This window comes from Fragaria vesca, linkage group LG4, assembly GCF_000184155.1.
Source record: "Fragaria vesca subsp. vesca linkage group LG4, FraVesHawaii_1.0, whole genome shotgun sequence".
Classification (NCBI taxonomy): Eukaryota; Viridiplantae; Streptophyta; class Magnoliopsida; order Rosales; family Rosaceae; genus Fragaria; species Fragaria vesca.
The window spans coordinates 19,322,875-19,344,457 of NC_020494.1; the positions used below are offsets into that span (position 1 = coordinate 19,322,875).

The 21,583-nt window shown below is 36.9% G+C and overlaps 2 protein-coding genes and 1 non-coding gene across 3 annotated transcripts; 1 reads left to right on the forward strand and 2 right to left on the reverse strand.

Moving 5' to 3' along the window:
* The first annotated feature begins 7,914 nt into the window (after nucleotides 1-7,914).
* LOC101298700 (protein TIFY 6B-like) lies at nucleotides 7,915-11,271 on the forward strand. Its single transcript, XM_004297401.1, has 7 exons — nucleotides 7,915-8,211; nucleotides 8,720-8,916; nucleotides 9,169-9,461; nucleotides 9,542-9,632; nucleotides 9,779-10,100; nucleotides 10,299-10,356; nucleotides 10,798-11,271. The coding sequence occupies exons 1-7, from the start codon at nucleotides 8,121-8,123 to the stop codon at nucleotides 10,901-10,903; spliced, it is 1,158 nt and encodes a 385-aa protein (XP_004297449.1). The 5' UTR covers nucleotides 7,915-8,120; the 3' UTR covers nucleotides 10,904-11,271.
* Nucleotides 11,272-11,503: 232 nt separating this feature from the next.
* On the reverse strand, nucleotides 11,504-11,576 carry TRNAR-ACG. The gene has a single exon. It is a non-coding gene; the product is annotated as a tRNA-Arg (tRNA).
* An 826-nt stretch (nucleotides 11,577-12,402) lies between these two features.
* Nucleotides 12,403-21,492, reverse strand: LOC101298992 (mediator of RNA polymerase II transcription subunit 23-like). Its single transcript, XM_004297402.1, has 21 exons — nucleotides 21,388-21,492; nucleotides 21,258-21,301; nucleotides 20,993-21,092; nucleotides 19,882-20,844; nucleotides 19,451-19,685; nucleotides 18,968-19,185; nucleotides 18,508-18,715; nucleotides 18,027-18,307; nucleotides 17,431-17,512; nucleotides 16,756-16,840; nucleotides 16,448-16,610; nucleotides 16,108-16,353; nucleotides 15,630-15,800; nucleotides 15,396-15,509; nucleotides 15,171-15,296; nucleotides 14,865-15,013; nucleotides 14,543-14,783; nucleotides 13,688-14,462; nucleotides 13,227-13,408; nucleotides 12,973-13,076; nucleotides 12,403-12,869 (listed from the first exon to the last, which is right to left on the reverse strand). The coding sequence occupies exons 1-21, from the start codon at nucleotides 21,490-21,492 to the stop codon at nucleotides 12,668-12,670; spliced, it is 4,794 nt and encodes a 1,597-aa protein (XP_004297450.1). The 3' UTR covers nucleotides 12,403-12,667.
* Between the last annotated feature and the right edge of the window lie 91 nt (nucleotides 21,493-21,583).

The window sequence follows — 21,583 nt, forward strand, 5'->3', positions numbered from 1 at the left end:
CTGGGTTCTCTCTCTGATATAGGATAATGATTGACTTTCTAGTTTGTTTGGAACGGTGATTCAAAGCATCAGTTGCTAGGTACTGCTATATCTTTTGTCATATTCAATTTTTGGTGATTCAGAGCATCAATTGCTGAGCATTTGCTGTAAATTCCTCAATATTATAGTCTTGGGATATTTTATTTTATTTGGATATCAGTATCAATGCAGAGTATACTGTTGCATCAATATTATCTGACCATTTCAATAAATTTGTTCCATAGGTTTGAACTTTTTTTGAAAAATCACTGATGCAGAGAGATAACGCCTAACCGGGATTTAGCTGAGTCTTGCAAATTTCATGTTCATGTATGTGCTGGATGGAAGTTATACCTACATTCTGAGTAGCCATCAGTTTGCCTTATGTGAAAGGTCACTAATTTATGCTTTCCCATAGACATTTAAGTTTCCTGAATATATATAATTAGGATAGGCATGCTCATGTATTTTATTTCAAGATACCCAGAATGATGTGAAGACAACCTACAGTGAACAATACAATATACGACGTGATTAAGCTGCAAATTCTTGAAGTGCTCAGACAAAACTTTGTGCTAATATGTTTATTCCTCTTCTGATGGAATTACTATTACATTGCCTCATATACATAATACTCTTCAGCATTCTAATTGAAACAATATCTATTGTTTGTGGGGAATCAGTGAATGTCATCTGTGTTTGTGGTGTTGTTGTGGAATTGTAGTTTTACAATTGTGTTGTAGCTGGAATTATTATTCCATGTTTCATAACAATTATGTTTAGAGTTTGATAATGTGAAGACTATTTAATGTTCGCAATCCATCTTTTCGTTGATAATAGTTATAGTGAAATGGAATGGCTCTTCGAGTTTTTTGATCAGTGTTTTAGTTAATACTGAGATTTACACCCAATCTACAAGGTCATTTTCTTCTTACCAATCTTCTGTTGAAGACGACGAAAAGTGTTTTAAGAGAGAGCAATATTGAGAGGAGATTCTCCGACTTATCATCACTCGGTCATCAATATAGCTATAGCTACCATGAAGGAATTCGCTTTGATGAATCAAATAAAATTTTGTCTGCATTGTATTGACAGATCCTCCAGGCTACTCTTTTAAATTGAGAATTCCTCTATTGACATATATAAATGTCAGTAATCTTACTTTACGTACTTTAATTTGTTTAAAACCTCTGTGTTTGTGGGCTTTGTTAGGACCTGAGCTCCATTGTCAATAATTGATTGTTTGATTTCTGATTTGAACGATAAGTCTTCGAATTTGATAAAATGTAATGAAATTCCTTCTGCACGCGCAAAGCGCGGGCATGAAGGCTAGTTCTTTCCTATGCACACTCGACCAAAATGAAGAAGAATAAAGAAGAAGTTTTGACAGCACCGGTATCCTAACTTTTGTGGCACGGTCATAGTGGTACCCAGACTTTAAAAACTATCAATGTGGTACCCAAACTTTGTTTTTGCTACCAAGGAAAGGCCTAAGGCCAATTTCCGTCACGGTGCTGTCTGTTTACTGACGTGGCCAGCATCGGGTCCATAAAAAAAGGGCAAAAACGACATTTTACACAGCCTACACCCAAATTAAGTCAAAACTCGATTTCCCTCCCCCATCTCCTCTCAAACTCCCTTTTCTCTTCTCTACTCTGAAACCTAATCTAAATCGCACCTGCATGTTCGTCACTTTTTCTCTTGAAAACCTAGATCCCAAACACCTACATCCCCTTCATTCTCTCTCAAACTTAAACCTCGATCGATCTATCGAAATTCCGCAGTCTACCATCTTCTCCATATTCGTACCCAAAAAGACCCCCCAATCTCTCTCTTCTCTTCTCTCTAGTCGGCCACAAACTCTGTCCTCTTGTTCGTCTCCAAATTGAAAGACCCAGGAATGATTTGAAGAGTGAGAAAAGCGAAAGGGAAAACCAGAGAGGGAAGCAAATTAGACGAGAATGGAGGCGAAGCTGAACTAGCTGACTCAGAACTTCGGGCGATTCAAAGCGGCGTTGATCTGTAATGATTTCGATACAGCTTCAAATCTTCTTTCGGATATGAAGGTAATACCGATTTTCAATACCCTAACTTTGTTTGCTTCAATTTGGACATGATTTGATAACTACGAGTTGTGTAATTCTCTGCGTAGTGCTGAAATAGATGATCAATTTTGTGAATTTCAGCTATTTGGTTAGGTTTTTAGTCAGTTTGTAAAACAAAAACTGATTCGAGTCAAAATCAGTAATTTTCCTGATGCAGGTCTTCAACTTCCGAAAATCATAAGTATTTGTAGAAAATTCCTTTTGCTGCGATTCCAGTTCCTGATTGATCTTTAGGTTGTCTTTTACAATTGTTATGAAGACACCAACTGTAAATTCCCAGTCAAGCTATGTCGTTTTTAGCCATAAAGTTTACTGGTCAGAAAGTTAGGAAGTTGTTTTGTGATTTCAGATTTCTGTTTTTAATTGCACTCTTTGTTTTTGAATCTTTGTTGTTTTGATATGAGATTGTACATATATAATGATTAGATTATGAGGTTCTTACACATGTTATTAGTTTCTACTATTGAGAGTAGAAACCATGATTTTAGATTGCTTAAATTTACTGAAATTTTAGAAGTTAAGACTGTTGTATATTACATTTTGTTCGCTATCTTTGTGGTGATCTTAGTTAGTCTTTAAGTTGCAAGTTTTGTGTCTTTTTCCTTCTTTTTGAAACATTGGAGTGTTTATGTTCAGTTCCTAGAAGTTTTGTATCACATAGATCTTCTGTTTTGTTTTTGAAAACAAAGTTTAGGCATTTTTAGCAAAATTTCCAGAAAAACCTGAAACTGTTACTGAACTATGAAATTGCATATCTAATTACAGAAAAAAATTTTTGAGGTGATTCAAATTCTGAAAGCTTCTCTAAGATGTCTAGTTTATTTCTTTAGAAGGCCATGAAGTCAAATTCCTTATGGATTTGTACAGTTTTTGTGGTGAAGGTGACTGGGTCAGAAAACTGCAGTAGTTCTTTGTGTTCAGTAAACTTGTTTTCAGATCAATTGACTTGTCATGTTTGTTTGGGTGTTTTATCAGTTAAATACTTTATATTTAGAGTCTTGGAACTAATGAGTTGCATTACTAAAAAGTACTTGTTGTCTTGGTCAGGAACTTGCTGTGAGAATTGACAAAGGTAGGGGGATCTTAGGGAGAACTTTTTATGATTGGATACTGATTTTGTGTGCTTAGTTGTTATGTCATTTTAGTTAACACTGTTTGTCTTGATTTCATTGATGATATTTGGATTCCATGTACAAGATATGTGTTGATTCATATTAGTATGCATGTCTGCATATAGCATGCTATGCATCATGGGTAAAGGAATGGGTGGACTTATGGATATTTAGTGATTTTATGAGTAATCTTTTGTATAGTTGAGTCTGGACATCTTAGCAAAGATATGTATCTGGTGGTGATTGGTGATTGTTGATTGTTGTTCTTGTTGTGAAGCCAACTATTGCTGAAATGTTTTGTTAACTGTTGGAAATGATGTTGTTGTTGCATTGTGTTGGAAATGTCTTATTGAAGTGTGAAGCCAAAAATGGTTGTTGAATTGTGTTGGAAATGTCTTGTTTGTGTTCCACAGGTCCAAAGGGCACCAGCCCCACCCAAGGAATCAAGACCTATCAAGGACCAGGCCATAAAGTCTAAAACGGGATGGAAGAAAATGAAGTTGGCAATGGAGGGTAGTTCTGCTGGAAATGGTAGTGCATCAGCTTTAACACAACCTCCTACTCAAAGCAGCCAAAATCATACGGCAAGGGGTTCTACAAAGTGAATGTGTTGGCTTTTAAATTAGAGAAACATAATGTGTACTTCATCATGGTTTGGAATCAATTTTTTCCAAACAATGTGGTTCCTTGAGTTTTTGGAAACCAATTAAGCTTGAATTATGATGTATAGTATGTTTCTCATGTTGATGTTGGTTTTTAATTCAGTGATATTGGCAGCCCTTTTTAGTTTTATGTTTGAATTTCTATGTTACATTTCCAGCTATTGCATAATATTTCTTGTCAGCAGATAAACACAGCAGCAGTGCTTAAACTCTGTTGAACTGATCAATGTGATACCCAGGAAAATTCAAATTTAAAGCTTATAGAGAGAAAACGGTTCTGGTGAGAGTTAGAAGGTTATTTTTGTCATTGCACCTTTTTTTTGTGGGCCCTATGCCGGTCACGTCAGTGAACTAACGGCACAGTTACAGAAATTGGTCTCGGACATTTCTTTGGTAGCGAAATAGAAGTTTGGGTACCACATTGATAGTTTTTAAAGTATGAATACCACTTTGATCGTGCCACCAAAATTAAGGTACCGGCGCTGCATTTTCCTCAATAAAGAAAGCCTAGCTTGGTCAGAGTGAAAATCATTATTGATTTGTGGTTTGTGACGTAGTGATTGGCTCATATGCGTGGAAAAAAAATTAAAAATCTTAATGGAGAGCGTTGGGAGAGAATATATTCGATTGTTTAATATACACTTCCATCTAAAACCAAAAGTTCTGTGACACTTGACAATAGAATACTGGGGTTTTGGTGTTCATATAATCATATTGGTCATATTGGTTTTCTTTATATTCACCAACTCTGCATTATTAGAAAGAAAAATCAAAAGCTGGAAAGGGAGAAGAAATAAACTATGAGAACAAATACGTTTTCATACTCCTTGGTGTCACTATTATAGGCTTATAGCTTAGATTATAAAAGTTGTAACCAAGTATCATTAGCACACAGTTTTGCTCATTCAAAATACTAGATGTATAGATTATAGAGCCAGCTCCAATTATCATCTCATTCGTTCATTGAACCTTCAATTGGGAAGTGCGTAGTTAAGGAAAACAATTTAGTCAGAAATGTTTCGGCTCTATATATATTCTAGACAAAATCAGTCACACTGATCGTGTATAACGAATAATATATTATACGTAAAACTTATATGTAATTAATGTCCGATATTAGTTATCAATAGTTTTGAAGATAACGATCCTAAACTACTTAGGGGGGTGTATTGTATTTGGATTTATACAGACTTATTTTAATCAACTGACTTTTTAAAAAGTCTACAGACTCTTTGAAAAGTTCATAGACTTTCATTTATTTCTTAAAACCATCGATTTTTAATCACAGACTTTCACTGATTGGAAAAATCTACAGATTTCATATGAATGTCTTCTGTAGATTTCTCAATACTTACAGAGTTACATGAAAGAAAAAAAAAAAAAAGATGCAATGACAAACACATAATAACACCGATTATAAGTTTAGTGCTCATCTATCTAATTTCGATGCATACAGTTGTAATATTTGATTTGAAATACATAAACATAGGTATCGAAAATATTATAGTAACTTAACAACACGCTATATTTGTACGTAAACTAAAGCACATGTTCTAAAGTGGGACATTAGATGTTCACAAGTTTAATCATATACGCAAATATAATAATATATGATCATGTGGTTCTAATATCAAGAGTTAGTAGATAATATTTAGGTTAATCAAGGGTTCCAAGCATACAATTGAAAGACAATTAAAATGTTAACATACAAAAATATTAAAAGAATAGGTAGAATAGAACATTGATAGCACAAAATATTAATTTAAAAAAATAAATTAAAAAAATGATGTATCGTGGGATCAACTTATTCACATGTAAAGAGAAAGTCTATCGTAGACTTTTCCAAATCTTTACTCTAGTGGATGGAAAAATATTGGAGTTTGGTGTGTGTAATTTACACTACAAAGTCCACAATTATCCATGAGTTATTAATTCCATAAGTATGAATGATATTTTGAATACATCTGAACTTCTATTCATTTTAAAAAGTCTTAATTGAATACCCTTGAATTTTGGTGGAATTCATAATGATTTTTTAAAATCTAGTTGAATACACCCAGATTTTGATTGATTTTTAAAAGTCTGTATTGAATACACCTACACTTTCAAATTCCATAAACTTTTTTAAAACTTCCACTAATTCCATATACAATACACCCCCCTTTAGTAATGTGGTGAGCTATATTCAAGATGGAAATCATATTGATGGATTTGCATGTGATGGATCCAGACATCTAGTGTTCCACAATTTATCTGCAGTTTCCCATTATATTACTTTGAAGTTGAGGTTTCCCAATTCAATGATGCCTAATTCCAAAATTAATGGTCATTTCACTGTCTGGTACCATCGTCGATCACATGCACAACATACGCCTGAATTTGAATCCTTGCTAAGCATATGATTTTGGAAGGAATTGTTTATTTACGTTTGATCAAGAACATGTACATGTACGTATAGCTTGACCTAATTTATGATTGATATAAAGTATAATGCTGTTGTATTTGTCGGACACATTATGCAAATTTGACACTAATTTAAACAGCTATAATATATTATGGAGTTTAAGCAATGAATTGAACCCACCAAATCACCAATATCATGTACTCTAATCTGCGGCTTAACATGTACAGAAATACCTGGTTTTTGAAGTTGGACCTTGATTCCTACCCTACTAAACTCCAAGTTTATAAAGTTATTAGGTTATGATACATCTGCCAAATTGCAATAGAACAGTATAAACATTATTTACATGATTGGTTTCTAGCTGGTACTTGGTCCCCAAATGATAAAATAGCTCCAACATTTCTTAAGTGATCATTTAACATAATATTACACATTTATAATCGTAAGTAAGCATATACAGCAACTTAATGCTCCAACAATCGTCCATACGAATAATTCAATGAAGTTTGTCTTATATTAACAAACTTGACGCTCATATCACATTCATTTACATAATAATTTTGCCTATATGATACTACAACACTCCACTCTTCATAATAGCTTACCCAATCGATCTGAAATAGGACAGGATATATAAGGATTCTCTCCTTGGCTGCCTCTAATCCTTGTTTGTCCTTTGGTTCTAATCTTGTCCGTTTATTGAAAATATAAAGGCCAATAATATTCCACATCAGCATCCGACTCATTAATAAGAAAAATTTCGCATTTCAACACTAACGACCACTTTTTCTCTGTTTCTTTCCGTCAACGTCCTCTTCTGTTTTCTTTCACTTAGTTTTCTAGGAGAGCATTTTCAGTACACGACGTGTATCTTCACATAGATACATGGATGGTCATGATTAGAGGAAATAATATAGAAACATGGTGGTCAAACATATAAATTATTATGAACGATTAAGATTACGTCGTGTAAATACACGTCGTGCAAATAAGAATTTCAAGTTTTCTAGAGAAATTTCAGACTTAAACCATCAACAATCTCATCTAACTAAAAATCTGGGATTAGAAAAAAGAAAACAAGACCAAGCAACATTTTATCTCCTTTTCCCCGTCAAAAAGATTTTCATCCCTTCTCTTCTTATCTCTTCCAGATTCTAACCCATTAATTCTTCTATATTAGAATATGTAAGATGTGTTTTAGTATCTGGGTTTTAGTTTCTGCAATTTTGCTTCAGTTGGAAAAGAGAGTTTTAAGATGAAGAGAGTGACGTGACATGGGTTAGAAGTGATAGGAATCAATGGGATGAAAGTTGTGTTTTCATTTTCGTTTCCGTCTGAAAATCTCAATCTCACCAATCATTGCTTCAGGTGGCACTCATTTTTCTGAAATAACATTTGTGTTTTCGTTTTAAAGAAAGAAAAAAAAGAGAAGGAAATGGACACCTAATCACGTGCGTGCATGCAACACCTAATTACTCCAAAATCATGTTAATCACTCGCGACGGGCCAGACGGCGGCGCTTAATCGGGCGAAACTAATCACGTGCGTCCTCCCATTCACACACGAGTAATGCTCACTAAGTGGCTCTTCGCGCACGTGCTCTGATTACCGGGAAACCCTTTACCGGACAGTTGGGAACTCACGCGCCCGTGCTTCTTATATATAATAAACACTAACCTGTCCCTTTTCCATTTTCGAAAATAAAATTTTAACGATCAAGCCTCTCTTTGCTCTTAGTTCTCGATTTCCTCTCAGATTTTGGGTTCGAGGGTTTGTTGGATTCGAGGTGGGTTTTCTGAAGCCATTCTGGGTTGTAATAATGATGGAGAGAGATTTCATGGGTCTAGGCTCGAAAGAGCCGGTGGCTGTGTTGAAGGAGGAGAATCATGACGATGGTGGCAGAGACTCAGGTGTGTGATTCTTTCTTAATTCTATTTTTTTCAGCTCAAGAAATAATTTTTTTTTAAATTTTTAGTGTTTGCTTAAGAGTTGATGTGCAAGAATGAATGGTTGAATATGAATGATTCTAATACTTATTGGGTTGCTAGGTTGATCATAGGTGTTCATGAAGTATTATGATTTAGAAAGTCATTTTCTTTTGGTTAAATCCGGCTGTTTGGTATGAACATGTGAAATTGTGAATTTAGTGATTAATTTGAAGTTTAGGATTTGATTGGAGCATGTTAACAAATTCACTGGGTACTAGTGATTTAAAGGTAGTTGTTTGGCCATTGGAGGGTGTTTAGCAATCAAGCAACTTAGGAATGCCTACATATGGGGATAAAAAGATATCCTTATGCTTTGAGTGTTCTGATCTAAAAGTGTAAAGTTATGCGATTCACTGTGGATTTGAGAAGTTCTTGTTACTTGTATTTGGATTATAACTGAGTTTGTGGTTCGCCTTATTGCAATTGTTAGGGTTGACCAGAAGTGCTGGTGCACATTGGCCTTTCTCAAACAAGGTCTCTGCAATCCCTCAGGTGTCTTTCAGAGGTGCTCAAGAAGATAAGACGAAGAAAATGGTACCTGATTCCTTCTTGTCCTCCAGATTTATGCCCATCTCAACTTCAGATGCATTTGATCCTTCTCAGAAACAACCTACATTTGATGCACAGGTATATGTTATTCCTTTGCTCGACTTCATTTGTTTCTTAATTGCAAATAGGGGCCATTTGAAATACACATGTTGGTCTGAAATTTATCAAAACTTGGTAGCATTGGTGATTTTTGTTCACCTAGTTGAGGAACAATGGTATGTAAAAAACTGTGGTTGTTGAAAGTGATATTCACAAAAATGATAGGATCGTTTATCATTGGACACTGTTGTTGCCTCTTTCCCTCATTGATTTTTGGTTTTTATTATCTAGAAGTACATCAATCACGATAGGCAAGGTGGCACTCATTTTTCCATGACAGCTTATCCTATGCAACATGATATGCAGTCTGTGTACCGTCCTTATGACATGAAGATGTTTTCAGTTTCCAATCAAGGTATTACTGTTCCTATGGGCAACCCATACTTGAAGAATCATTTTGCATCTATGGGTCAGAATTTTGCTGTCACTACCACCAAGCAACAATTCTTTGGAGGAATGCCTGTTACTACTCAATATTCAGTTCCTCCAAGTCCAGGGTCCATTGTTGGGACCACTGAACCACGGTAATGTTTAAACAATATCTGAATTCTTGGATGATATTTCACAACATAAGTTAAGAGTGTTAACTGAATATCTTTTGCAGGATCAATGTCAACACATCTGGGTCTCCTTCTCAGATGACAATTTTCTATGATGGTAGCGTGAATGTCTATAATGATATCTCCCCTGAGAAGGTACTTTATCTCACCTTCTTTTCCTCTTTCCCTCCTCACACACAAATGTGCATGCAAGTATGCACACATGAAGACATGTGTTTTGCTTGTTGTCAACCTTCTACTGGGTGAAAGGTGTTTCAAAATTTATTTTGGGATCATTCCAGGCTCAGGCTATGATGGTTTTAGCTCAGAATGGTTCTTCCGTCCCTTCTAATGGTGCGCACTCAAAAGCTGAAGCACCAAGAGCAAAGTTCCCTGCCGAAGATTGTGTTCCATCAAATCAGACTATAAATACCCCACCTTCTGCTTTTCCTAGTCAGTTGTCAGTTTCTTCACATACTGGCATCCAATCAGTAAGTGGGTCCACAAGCACTGATGAACTGATGGCAGCTAAAACCACAGGGCTTCCAACAGCTCCTGTTAGTAAAGTGGAGCCTCCAAGAACTGCAGTTAAATCTGTTGCTGCAACAACTATGAATCATTCTGGTATGTGACTATTATTGGAAGGTGGTTTCTAATATCGTTTTCTCAACGAAGTCTCTGATATTGAACTCCCAATGCAGGGACCTATGTTTTATACCATACATAAATCCTTCATTCGTTATGTTTGTTCTGAATTTGAGTAGCCTGACTATAAGTAGAGTTTTGGTCACATCATTCTTAATTGAAGTTCTTTTTATGCAGCTATTCCACAGGCTCGCAAAGCATCCTTGGCTCGATTTTTGGGGAAGCGCAAGGAAAGGTGAGTATACATTCATTTCAACCACAGCTTTGAAATTTACGATTCACCATCATCATAGTAAGGCCTTGTGTATAGAACCTGTTAGGGGAACAAGCTGACTTGATGTTTCTATCTTGTTGGTTGCTTACTTCAGCTGCGTTTGATATGATACCAAGTTTGGCATACTAACTCTTCTACAACCAAAAAGCTAACACTAGGTAGAGTGTAGGATATTAGACGACAACAATCACACTGTTTTGGAGCAATTGAATTATGAGTTTAAATATTGGGTTGTATTTGTGCTAAAAAAGTACAATGTTTTCTGAGGAACAGCTAGACAGTTGCCCACATTTTATAACTCGAATTGGATAAGTAGACAAACCGTAATAATGAATGCAACTGACAAGGATTTGAAACGACAAATGATATTTGAGGTACTTGTTCATCTGTGGTTATGTGCAGGGTAATAAATGCAGCACCATACAACTTGAGCAAGAAATCTCCAGAAGGCAGCAAACCAGAATCTAATGGAATGAATTCCTCCACAAGCAGAGGAGAACAAAAATGATGCATGATGCTAATGTGGAAGCATACACCTCAAACTTATGGAGTATGTGAAATATGTAAAGCACATTGTACCTTGAAATTATTGTTCCCTGACAAATAATGATGTGTTAGATGGGGAAAGGCACTGGGATGCCCTTGGAAAGGCTATCAGGGACATATTTCTTTACATTTGAAGTCTGAATCAAGTAGAACCCTTGTCTTGTATCTCCGAACTGTTGGTAGGGGCTTCTACATACCAAAGAAAGTGTTATAGGGGGTAATCTCCCTATGTTCCCCTATTGTTTTGAATGGTGGTGTTCGGATCCATTTGCTGACTCCCCTATTGTTGTGACTATTGTTTTGAATGGTGGTGAGATTCATTTTTCGACTATGTGTACATTGTTTATTGCTGTGCTTCCATCCAATTATATTCTTTTCTTTACATTTTTGTTTCAGTCTTTCTCCCGACACTATCAGTAACTTTACCACGTTGTTCTTCCTGGGTTTTCTTTTGAGAGTGTGTTGTTCGTGGGGTTGAGTAGCTGCTCTTAATAGCATAAATCTGCCTGAGATTCTGTGATTTTCATGATTGGAAAAAAAATAATAATAATAAAAAAATCAACGACTCCACTGGGGATCGAACCCAGAATCTCTGGTTTCGTAGACCAGCGCCTTATCCATTGGGCCATGGAGTCAAATCATTTATTGCTTTGATGAAGACGATTATGAGGTTGAAATGGGTTTAATCCATGTCTCGATTTGAAAGGTGGTGAAATGACCAGAAAGAGTTGAAACAAAAAGTAACTAAGGCGATAAAGTTAAGAAAAGAGGACAGCTAAATTGTTTGAGAATTGGGTTGGATTAGGAACCTCTAACAGTTACTTATGCTTCAATTAATTTTACCCCTAAGGTGATGATGATAAATAAAATTCCAAAAAAACTTCTATTTATACAAAATTTGATACATGTCGTTATCCCCAACTATGAGAAAGGGATTTCCTGCCATGCCTAGGAATGATGCTAAGACATCTGAGAAACATGGGTAAAGCAAAAATGGCAGCAATGTTACACAATCCTTAGGTTTTCCTCGCTCTGCGTGATAACCAAATTCTGTGCTCCTCTATGATTTCCTGTCATTGAACAAGAAAACATCAGCAAAAGTATGGTACTGAAATAACAATTCTAAAAATGAACATGATTCAGAGCTGGGGAGTATATACCGTTTCAGCCCAGAGCTTTACATTCTCTTCACCTCCGCATGTTGCAATAACAGGAAGATGTGGGTGAGGCTCAACCTGATTTAAAGTGGAAGCGTTAGCCTTGATCACACGAATGAGCTCAGCTTTCTTCTTCCACATAAACATATGGCCACAGGTCCTCCCGCTCATGACATAATCATCATTCGCGCCAAAGAATTTCACTGCTTTTAATGAATCCCTATTACTATGTCCAGAGAAAACAAGTGGCCTAACAAAGACCGAAAAATACATAGGATCTTAACAAATAAGTAAAATGTATGTTGCTTAACAAACAAATAAGGTCATATCATAAATTTTGCAACTTTTTCCAACGAATTTCATCATAGAAGCTTTTCGCATTCCTTTTCCTACATCGTTACATCGTTACCATTTCCTCTTCTTTAAACACTCAACACCTTGCCGTTTCCTAAGAATTAGCATTCATATTTACAGGCCAAAAGGAAAAGAATCACTAAAGGATACATACATTAGAGAAATGGCATGGTTAGCCACTACTTTATGCTTGTGAGAAATGCTAAACCCCACTTTTATGATGTGTTCTGTGCCAACTTAGGATGAGTAGCAGCATAAATGGAAGAATTTGTGTCGGGTTTCAAGTGCAAAAGAAGATGCTGTATCTCTGGGCGTAGACTTTCTGCAGCTCTTCCACACAGAACTAAAACCTCTGGTCTCGGCTTGCTGTTAGCCTGCACAGGCCCTCCTTGTCCTTCATAGTGGACAATATGATGGCTGAGGAACAAAACAGGTATATACATAGTAAACTACATGTGAGGCACCAAAAGAAGGTATATATATTAAAAAAATGTGACCGATTTGTATAACTAGCACTTACAAGAAGTCTATAAGGTCTGTCACTTCTAGTGGCTCAACAAGAGTTGATGGCTGTGCATTCTTCCCAAAGACGTCGACCATCATACTAAAAATCAATGAGAGGATCTGAAAAAATAAAAATAAAAAATGATTAAACAGGGTGTGCTCATTAATTGCATTAAGGGAGAAAAAGAAAAGGGGGTGGAGCTGGATGGCTAGAAACAAGTGAAACTCTAGATGAAATTAAACTACAAGATCCCAACAAGTTTAATGTACCTTATTGAAGAGGTTGTGAGCATTGGCAAGCTTTGGGAGCAATGGAGCCATTATACGGAACACTATTCTCAACATTGCAACTGATGTCACTGGCCTGAGATGTTTGATGATAAGATGGGTCCCTTCCAGCCATTCCATTGGTAGGTTACTGAAAAATGAATGAAGCAGAGAAACAATATTACCTGGAATCACAACAAGAACATGGTTACAGTCAGGCGGGATAACACAAATGGTGAAACGCAAAAGGTATAAACATAATTAGTATATGTCCAGGAAAAAGCAAGTAAAACCATTAGATTCTCTCTCGTGCATTTTTTAGGGGAAACACGTGTGAAATGTGTTTTACCTTTTGACTCTTTTCCAGTTAGCTCTCAGACATACAAGTTTACAACATATTAAATTTTTAATTAGACTACAGCTAACTTAAATATTAACCCTATATAGAGGTTTAGCAAAAATACCAATAGCTGTGGAGGTGTTGTCTTGAGCAGCCCACGTTGGATCCAACAAAGCATAACCAACAGCAGAGTCTAGTTCCCCCGGTGATCTCTTGCCATCAGTGAGCCACCAAGTTTCTTTTATTATACGTGATGCCTCTATATAGAGTTGTACATGAAAATCAGGAGGGAGCTGAGCCAGTAGATGACCACATGCTTGGATTAATAAGCAAGACAATTGTTGGCACGTATAACCACTCCGAGAAACAAAGCTAGAAACATTTATTCCTGAAACTGACGGACTTGATCTGTTTGTGCCTAAGGAATCTGTGCTGCCACCTGAAGGGGATGTTGGTAATACTGAGCCTTGCCCAACACCATTTGTAGCTCCATGCAGGCCATTGCTGGATTGAATTAGTGTTGGTTGTATATTGATGACAATTTGAACAAGAGAAGATACAATCTGGGATGCAGATACCGGAAGAGACAGTAATTCAATGACTGCTGTTTCAAGAACGAGCTGAGTATATGTGCCAGGATCCTGAATTTGATAAAATGACTTTTGGCCCTCAGAAGCATTTGTTTGCTTAGATTGAGAGGTTGCTGGAGTCTTGTTAGGTGGAGCACGCATTGAGTTGTTTAAAGCATCACTAGCTGATCCAGATTTTGAGTTGTTATGCAACGGAGGTATAACATTATTCACTATTCCCAGCAGGAGAGTTGCAAAGTAATCCGGAGGTGGGCATATAACAGGATTTGATGAATTGATGTGCTGCGGAAATGACTCAGACAATGGAATCTGAAAAGTTGGGAGTTATTAACTGATTAGAAGAAAGCAGTACTGATTTCTAACAGAATAAAAGGAGAGCAAAGTTTTACCTTGCTGATATCGAGTACATTCAGGATTCGAACAATAAGCTTTCCAGGAAGATGGCCGTAGAAATATGCAAGAATGTCACGAACAAATGTAAATCTAAAAGGGTGGTAAGCAAGAAATGGAGTATAGATGGCCAGTACTCTGTCCGCTGAATCCATGGCATCATTTTCAATTAGTCTATAGATTATTAATGGAATGACCGGGAGCAAACGCGCTGCAATGTCATCGAAAAATGTGGGATACCTACATAACAAATAAGGCTTGTCAGCAAAAGTAGATTAACAAAAACGACCATCTTTTGTGTTATTATGGAACAGATGCTACTTGTCCTTCCAGGAAAGATGATTTCCAAGGGCCTTTTGCAATTCAACTCGTACGAAGGGTCCGGGGTAAAGCCAGTGCTCAGGGGCACCTCGATTCATACAATATAGTTTCACTCTTTGTTGAAGTTCTTGCCTATCAAGTAAACTAATCTGCGAAACATTGTTTTACATTATTACCATACCAAGACCAAAACATAATAGTAAATGAGCTAACCATATTCTAAAACAGAGATTATCAAAGACTGACATGCAATAGTAACATTATTTTCTCATTAGTAATTCAAACTAGAGATAAAGTTTCTCGTACCACAATACGCAAAGCATGGGGATCATCATCCCGATCAATAAGTGCCAAAAGCATAATATCCAAAGGAAGTAACTCGTGGGTCCAAATGAAAAATGTTAGGTTTGCACATGCTTTCAGTAAAAGGTCCTGCAAAAAAAAAACTTATTAAACCTGTCAAGAAAACTTCGTAGGTAGTACCAGAATACATATGATTCTTGAGGAAAAACCTATTAACAATATATAAACCTGCAAGGAATGCCCGTGCTGAAGTTCCAATCGAATGTGATGAAGCAATACATCCACCATCATGTAAATATTAGCTGTTACTTCCTCAGGGGAAAATTCTCGCAAGACACGTGCCTGAAATCCATACAAGTAAAGAGGTCAAAAGAGAACAAGGAAACAATACAAATAAGAGGTTCCAATAGAAATCCGTAAGTACTAGTGATAAGTGTCGTTCATGATACATGAAAATCATACCAAGTTTACACTGTTTACATTCTCAGGGTGCCCTTGCATCAGGATCCATGCTCCAGCACATAGATATTTACGGTGTTGAAAAAAACTATTATTTATGTAGGTCATAACATAAGTAGGATCAGGTGATGACGACAGAAGCTGAGTGCATTGGTTGATCACAGTGGTTTCTGCCTGCAACAAAGGAGTGGATCTTGCGAAGTTAGGATCCTCCTGATTCAGAATCACAAGAGAAGGAGGGTCTATAGATTGATTGTTGCAAAAAAGATCCATATGTTTATTGCCGAGATGTAGGAGATAGGCAGCTGTCCAGGATTACATATTGCAAGTCTAATTTTTCAAAACTTCATATTCACAGCATCTTAGTTCAGATCCACGGTCCAACACACAGATATTGTCAGTGTTAAGCAAAGACTTTTGTTGTTTTACACAGATAACAAATAGCATATAAAAAGAAAAATAGGGGGGAGCAACAACGAACCTGCTGCCATGCTTGAATTGCAATGCCCCTGTTATCTATCCGAGGAATCAACAGGTCACGAAGAAGCGAAGGGAAATAGCGTAGTGTTTTCTCTGACCATGTATGATTACTATTCTCTAATATCTGCTCTAACATGGTTTGAAGATAATGCAGATGATCAGCATCAGCAATTCCTCTTGTCTTAATGATGATAGCAAGAGTGACCACAGTTGCTCGATTCAGAGTTTCTGTGAATTCAGTTGGACCCTGCCAGAGTTACAGCAGATATAATTCAGGTTCAGTTTTATGAAGCTGTAACAACTAATAGGAAAAAAAAGGATGCATATCGAAAGTAGTTTACCTTCCCTTCCCTTTTCACTAAGAAAAAATCTCGCAGTGACAGAATAAGATTCATACACAAATTCTCAGCCAATCTAAATACACGATGGTCTCCACGTTTTTTTTGCAGAGCAGATATTATTTTTGTAACATCATACATCAAAGCTTTGCTTTTCCCCTGGTACCTATATATGAGATATGACAACTTATAAACTATAACTTGCAGTATCATCATATACAAAGTTGATATTTACAGCATTTAAAACCAAGTGAGTGATCCCATATCAGTGCGACTTCCAGTGTCACAATATGGATGATGTAAACAATCACCTGTAAAGTGGAAGCAACCGATAGTTCAAAATTTCAAGCACCAAAAGAGTTACACCAGGCTTGCTCAATACATTAGGACTCCTTTGTGCCAAATGCTGAGGTATCAAAAATGATTATCATATCACCGGTTACTGAAAAGTAAGAAGTTACTACACTATTATTCTAGAAAAAAGATACAAAAACTGAGTTTAACAAGTCAGAGAAAGAGGGGTTCGAGCTTATGAAACATAAAGTGAAAGTTTACAGAGTACAAGTGAGGACTGCAAACAATTATGCAGAAACTCCAAACAATGAGATTATTACACAGGTCAATGTTCAATGGTAAAGAAGAACCACACCTAGATTATATAGCTAAAGGAACTATCATAAAGAATTTATACTACCTGTATAGTCCAGAAGACAACTAAATCATAAGGCCTACTTATGCGACCAAAAGTCAACACGGAACTTTCTTTATGTGTTCCCTACGATTTCAGTTTTTTTTTTTGTCTGGTAATAAGATTACAGCTTTGTTCTGTAAAATGCTATTTTCCAGGGTAATGGAAGTTTGTTGGGTTATAATGCGAAATTGAGGTTCACTTAGGTGGATGCTCTATGGACTCTTATATTCAAAAAGCATGCAAAAGAAGGGTAATTATGAAAGTAACAAAACATTAAAGTTCAAGAAAATTACATTGAAATGAGAACGGAATAGTGAATGAGGTGCAATGAGCAGTAACCTGCAATAAGTTTCAGCCATTGCAATATTAGGTACAACCTGCATTTGAAATGTAAAATATATGTCAAAGCCATTTCAAAAAGACAAAATAGTGGGGGACTGGAGCATATGCGAAAAGATGATATTCATGTAAGTAGAGAAAATGTTAATCCTTTTATGTGAGAATTATCAATTTTTCACCGTCTGTAAAAGAATGAATTTCCACTTGATTTCATTCTGTGTGATTGATACACATATATAGATACAGCTGCTATACAACTATGGGAATAAATCTACAGTACTGACAATTGCAAATCAGAATCATTCTTGATTTGAGGAGAAGAGCGATTCTTGCTAACACCGTCTCTCTAGACTCCTACTGTAATTCAGGTTCCTTATATCTTCTACCTACTATATTACTATAGTAGCCTTCATCAAGTATCTTGCTTCCCTAATACATCATATGGCTAAACTTATCCCTTCAATAAAAGAAGAACAGTATTTTCCTTGGCTATCTAGGCTTTTTCAACCACAAATGGGCAATTTAAGCAATAACACAGAAAAGAGTACCTACCTGCCCGCAAAACAGAGAGTCTTCCATTTGATATGCCAGCTTTAAACATAGGTTTATTGCAAAGCCAGATAACAATGACATCGGCAATGGATTTACTTCACGCATAACCATTAACCTCTCGTTGGACTGTAGGTTTGTTGCTGGTAACGATTCTGCAACTCCAGCAGAGGATAACCAATTGATCACAGTTTCACAAGCTGGTTGCGCCATGGTGTAAGATACAACCCAAAACATCCCAATTGACTTATCATCCATATTCATATAATCCATCATACGATCCCCTGAAATATAAACCAACCAGATACACATTCACAAGAACTACACGTATAAGACTTCAAAGTACTTAGCAGAATGATTGCTACAGTCATGTGTCAACTAATTGACCCAAAAACACCGTACATGGGACACAACGCACAATTTCTTGATTACAAGTTTCCACAATATTTTACTCAACTTGGTAATACTTTGGGAAGGACTATACCTTTGCTTGCATGTCTCCACCATTCGTCTATTGCCTTTCCTTTCTGAAGCTGCTCATTATTCAGATATTCTCTAGTTGTTGTGTTCAGGGACCAAATACGTAAATTTTGGCAACTGCTTATAAAGTCAAGCAGTATACTTTGAGGACTATTTGGATCTGAGTTTCTATCTTCTTTATGAAGCGATAGGATCTTCCGAGTTGTTTCTACCTAACAAGGAAAAAAGCTACAGATTATAAATATGAATGATGTGATAAAGTCCCTTCAAGTAATATCTGAGAAAACATAAACTGAAATGATAGAATTCATTCTCGGGTGACAAGGTGGAATAATGCCGGCCATACATTGGACAAAAGAGATTGAGAATTATTTATTTAAGGAAAGAGAGGAAGTGGCAAGAAAACATGACACAATGATGCTACTTAAGTAGAAAAGAATAAACTTCACTTTTCAAATACCAACCTTTCTAGCATCTGAATTTAGAGCATTTATCACAAGCTCAACCCGAATAATTTGAGCTAGAAGCCAAGTGACATGATTGGTCCTAAGAATATGGGGATCACTCTCTGTAAGGCGTGAAACTAGTTTGCCGACAAAATAGACGAAATCAACACAGCCGCTTTTTATAAGAAAAAAGAATATATCTGAAAAGACAAGCCAGTCTTGCCAGCAATTAACATCTGCATGGAACAAAATATAAGAGAATAATTAGATTCCCATAATAAAATTTCAGGTACTCTGCTGCATTTAATCATTATAAATGAGCCACAACAAAAGAGATGGAAAATAATATTAAGACAAATCCTTAAGACAATTAGTATTTAACAAAAAGAAGTAATTTTGATCACTATAATTTTTTTTTTTTCGACCATACTCCATAACGGGGAATAGAACATAAACTAATTTTACAAGTAGTTACAACAATAAACAATAAAGACAACATACCTGAATTTGTCAACTTCAGTAGCTCAACAATTCTATCAATTGTTGCCTCACAAATCATTTCAGAAGTGAAAACAGCACCAGGAGTAGGACCTTGAGAAGGACCCCTATAACAAGGAGCCACAAGCAGCACACGTTTCCACCAGTCAGGTGATGGAGTAGTACAAATAGCATGCCTTATACACCGCAATGCTCTCTCCCAATCTAAACTTCCTTTTGGAATAGAAATTGCAAGGTCCTGCACCAGTAAAAGAAAGAGCAAACTAATCCAAATTATTGAGGTGTTTGACTGCCATAAAGAAAGAACAAATGCAGAATCCTACACTATCATTTTCAGAAGTAGTGATGCACTATCATTTCTTCTCATCATATAATGATACAGACTAACATGATATTCAAACCAAAATAAGTAGTTCTTTAAAAAAATTCATCACCTCTCCATGCAATGGTTCTCCAAGTACACTTGGATATGTGATTGGTGAATACCGCAAGCTTGCCACTGCTTCACCTGATATACTAGGAGTAGTCTGCGGGAAAATTCGATGAGTCCCAAATGAAGGGCAATGCAAGTGTTGATCAAGCATTTTCATGTGCATAGCCATCATATCTCGCCTCCTGTGGATCTCTAAGATTAGAGTAAACAGGGCTTCATCATCAGGTATGTTCTCCATAAATTGCAAGCCACTGCGGAGTAATTCATAGAAGGGAACTCGGCATTTTTCCTCGTCAACCAAAAGCCAAATAACATCCAAACAGCTATGCAGCCATTCAATTAGTGCCTTCCCAGATCTCCAAGATTTTACGCCATCAGATTCATCAGTCCCCGGTTGTTTTTGATCCCAATTAACCAGCCAATTCAGCATATGAGAAAAAATGTCGGCATGAGTTACAGGTTTTAAATTAAATCCAAGTCCAGTCAAAATAATTTTGCAACACAACTGACGTAAACTGCTGATAGCATTATCTCTTATAGATGTATTGGCCCTTGCTGCAGCCTGCTGTCCGCTACTGGGCATATCAGATGATTTAGCAGGCGAGACAGTCATAGTTTCCATAGCTGACTGGCCGGGGGAGCCAATACCATGAACAGAAGGTAATGGAGAGGCAGGATTTGAAGACTGAAAATTAGATGAATTCTGAATCGTATTTGAAGTTGGAAGCATGCTGGACTGTGATGAAACACCAGCCATTGCCTGGCTCCCTTGACCCATCGACATCTCTGCAGTTGAGACTGACGAAAGCAGGGCCGGCAAAAAAGTGTCCCAGTTAATGTGACCTATAGTGCACAAACTCCTTAAAGCAAACAGAAGAAACTCCGCGCGTGGTGCATGATTGCTGCATTGCACAACTAGAGATATAAGCACCGACTCTGTCACAACACGCAGCTGATCTTGATCCTGAAACACACACACACACACACACACACACACACAACACAATACAAAACAACTAACTCGTACCGCATTACAAAATATTACAATCACAGAGTGTGTACATTACGAAAGATATAACTCCGAGAGGGGTGTATCAAATCCAGTAACTTACAGGAAACTGGCTCTGGAGCTGCTCGAAATCGAGAAGGAACTGCTCGTTTCGAGGAGGAAGCTCTCTGTTGAGAGCAAGCACACGCTTCTGTGACTTGTTCCTGAAGCACAAACCGCATTCCAATCCAAAAAATCAAACGGTGAATGCAATCAAGCAAAGTCAGATTTCTACAATCACTATTCCGTATTGAAAATCAGAGTAAACTAAATTTCAGCTCATATAATTCAAACTAATCGAATCCAAAGCTACAAGTAAAAACACTTACGGAGGCTCGGGAATTGAATCCTCCGATTTCAGGCGGTTACTCTTCTGCAAAACGAAACCGAAATCAAATTGAAATTCAATTGCGATAAACTGAATCGAAATTGAAGCCATGAGAGTGAGAGAGAGAGTACTCCTAAGTAGAGGTCGAAGAGATGGACGATGGCGGCACGAGCAGGGTGGAACTGGTAAGCTCGGGAAGCTGAAGCGGACGATGATGATCTCTGGTTTTGATCCATCGTCGTCGTCGTCGTCGTTATTGGCTCCGATGAGTTTTCAGTTCATTTGGGAAAGAGGTTTTTGTATTTGGGCTGGAAAATACTTGAGTTT

Excerpts from the sequence above, each read along its gene's own strand:
- LOC101298700 (XM_004297401.1), top strand. The coding sequence starts at position 8,121 with ATGATGGAGAGAGATTTCATGGGTCTAGGCTCGAAAGAGCCGGTGGCT. Across the intron at positions 8,917-9,168 it reads AACCTACATTTGATGCACAG|AAGTACATCAATCACGATAG; the intron begins GTATATGTTATT and ends TTTATTATCTAG. Across the intron at positions 9,633-9,778 it reads ATGATATCTCCCCTGAGAAG|GCTCAGGCTATGATGGTTTT; the intron begins GTACTTTATCTC and ends GGATCATTCCAG.
- LOC101298992 (XM_004297402.1), bottom strand. The coding sequence starts at position 21,492 with ATGGATCAAAACCAGAGATCATCATCGTCCGCTTCAGCTTCCCGAGCT. Across the intron at positions 16,354-16,447 it reads TAGTGAAAAGGGAAGGGAAG|GGTCCAACTGAATTCACAGA; the intron begins GTAAACTACTTT and ends TAACTCTGGCAG. Across the intron at positions 13,409-13,687 it reads CAACACCTCCACAGCTATTG|GTAATATTGTTTCTCTGCTT; the intron begins GTATTTTTGCTA and ends TTGTGATTCCAG.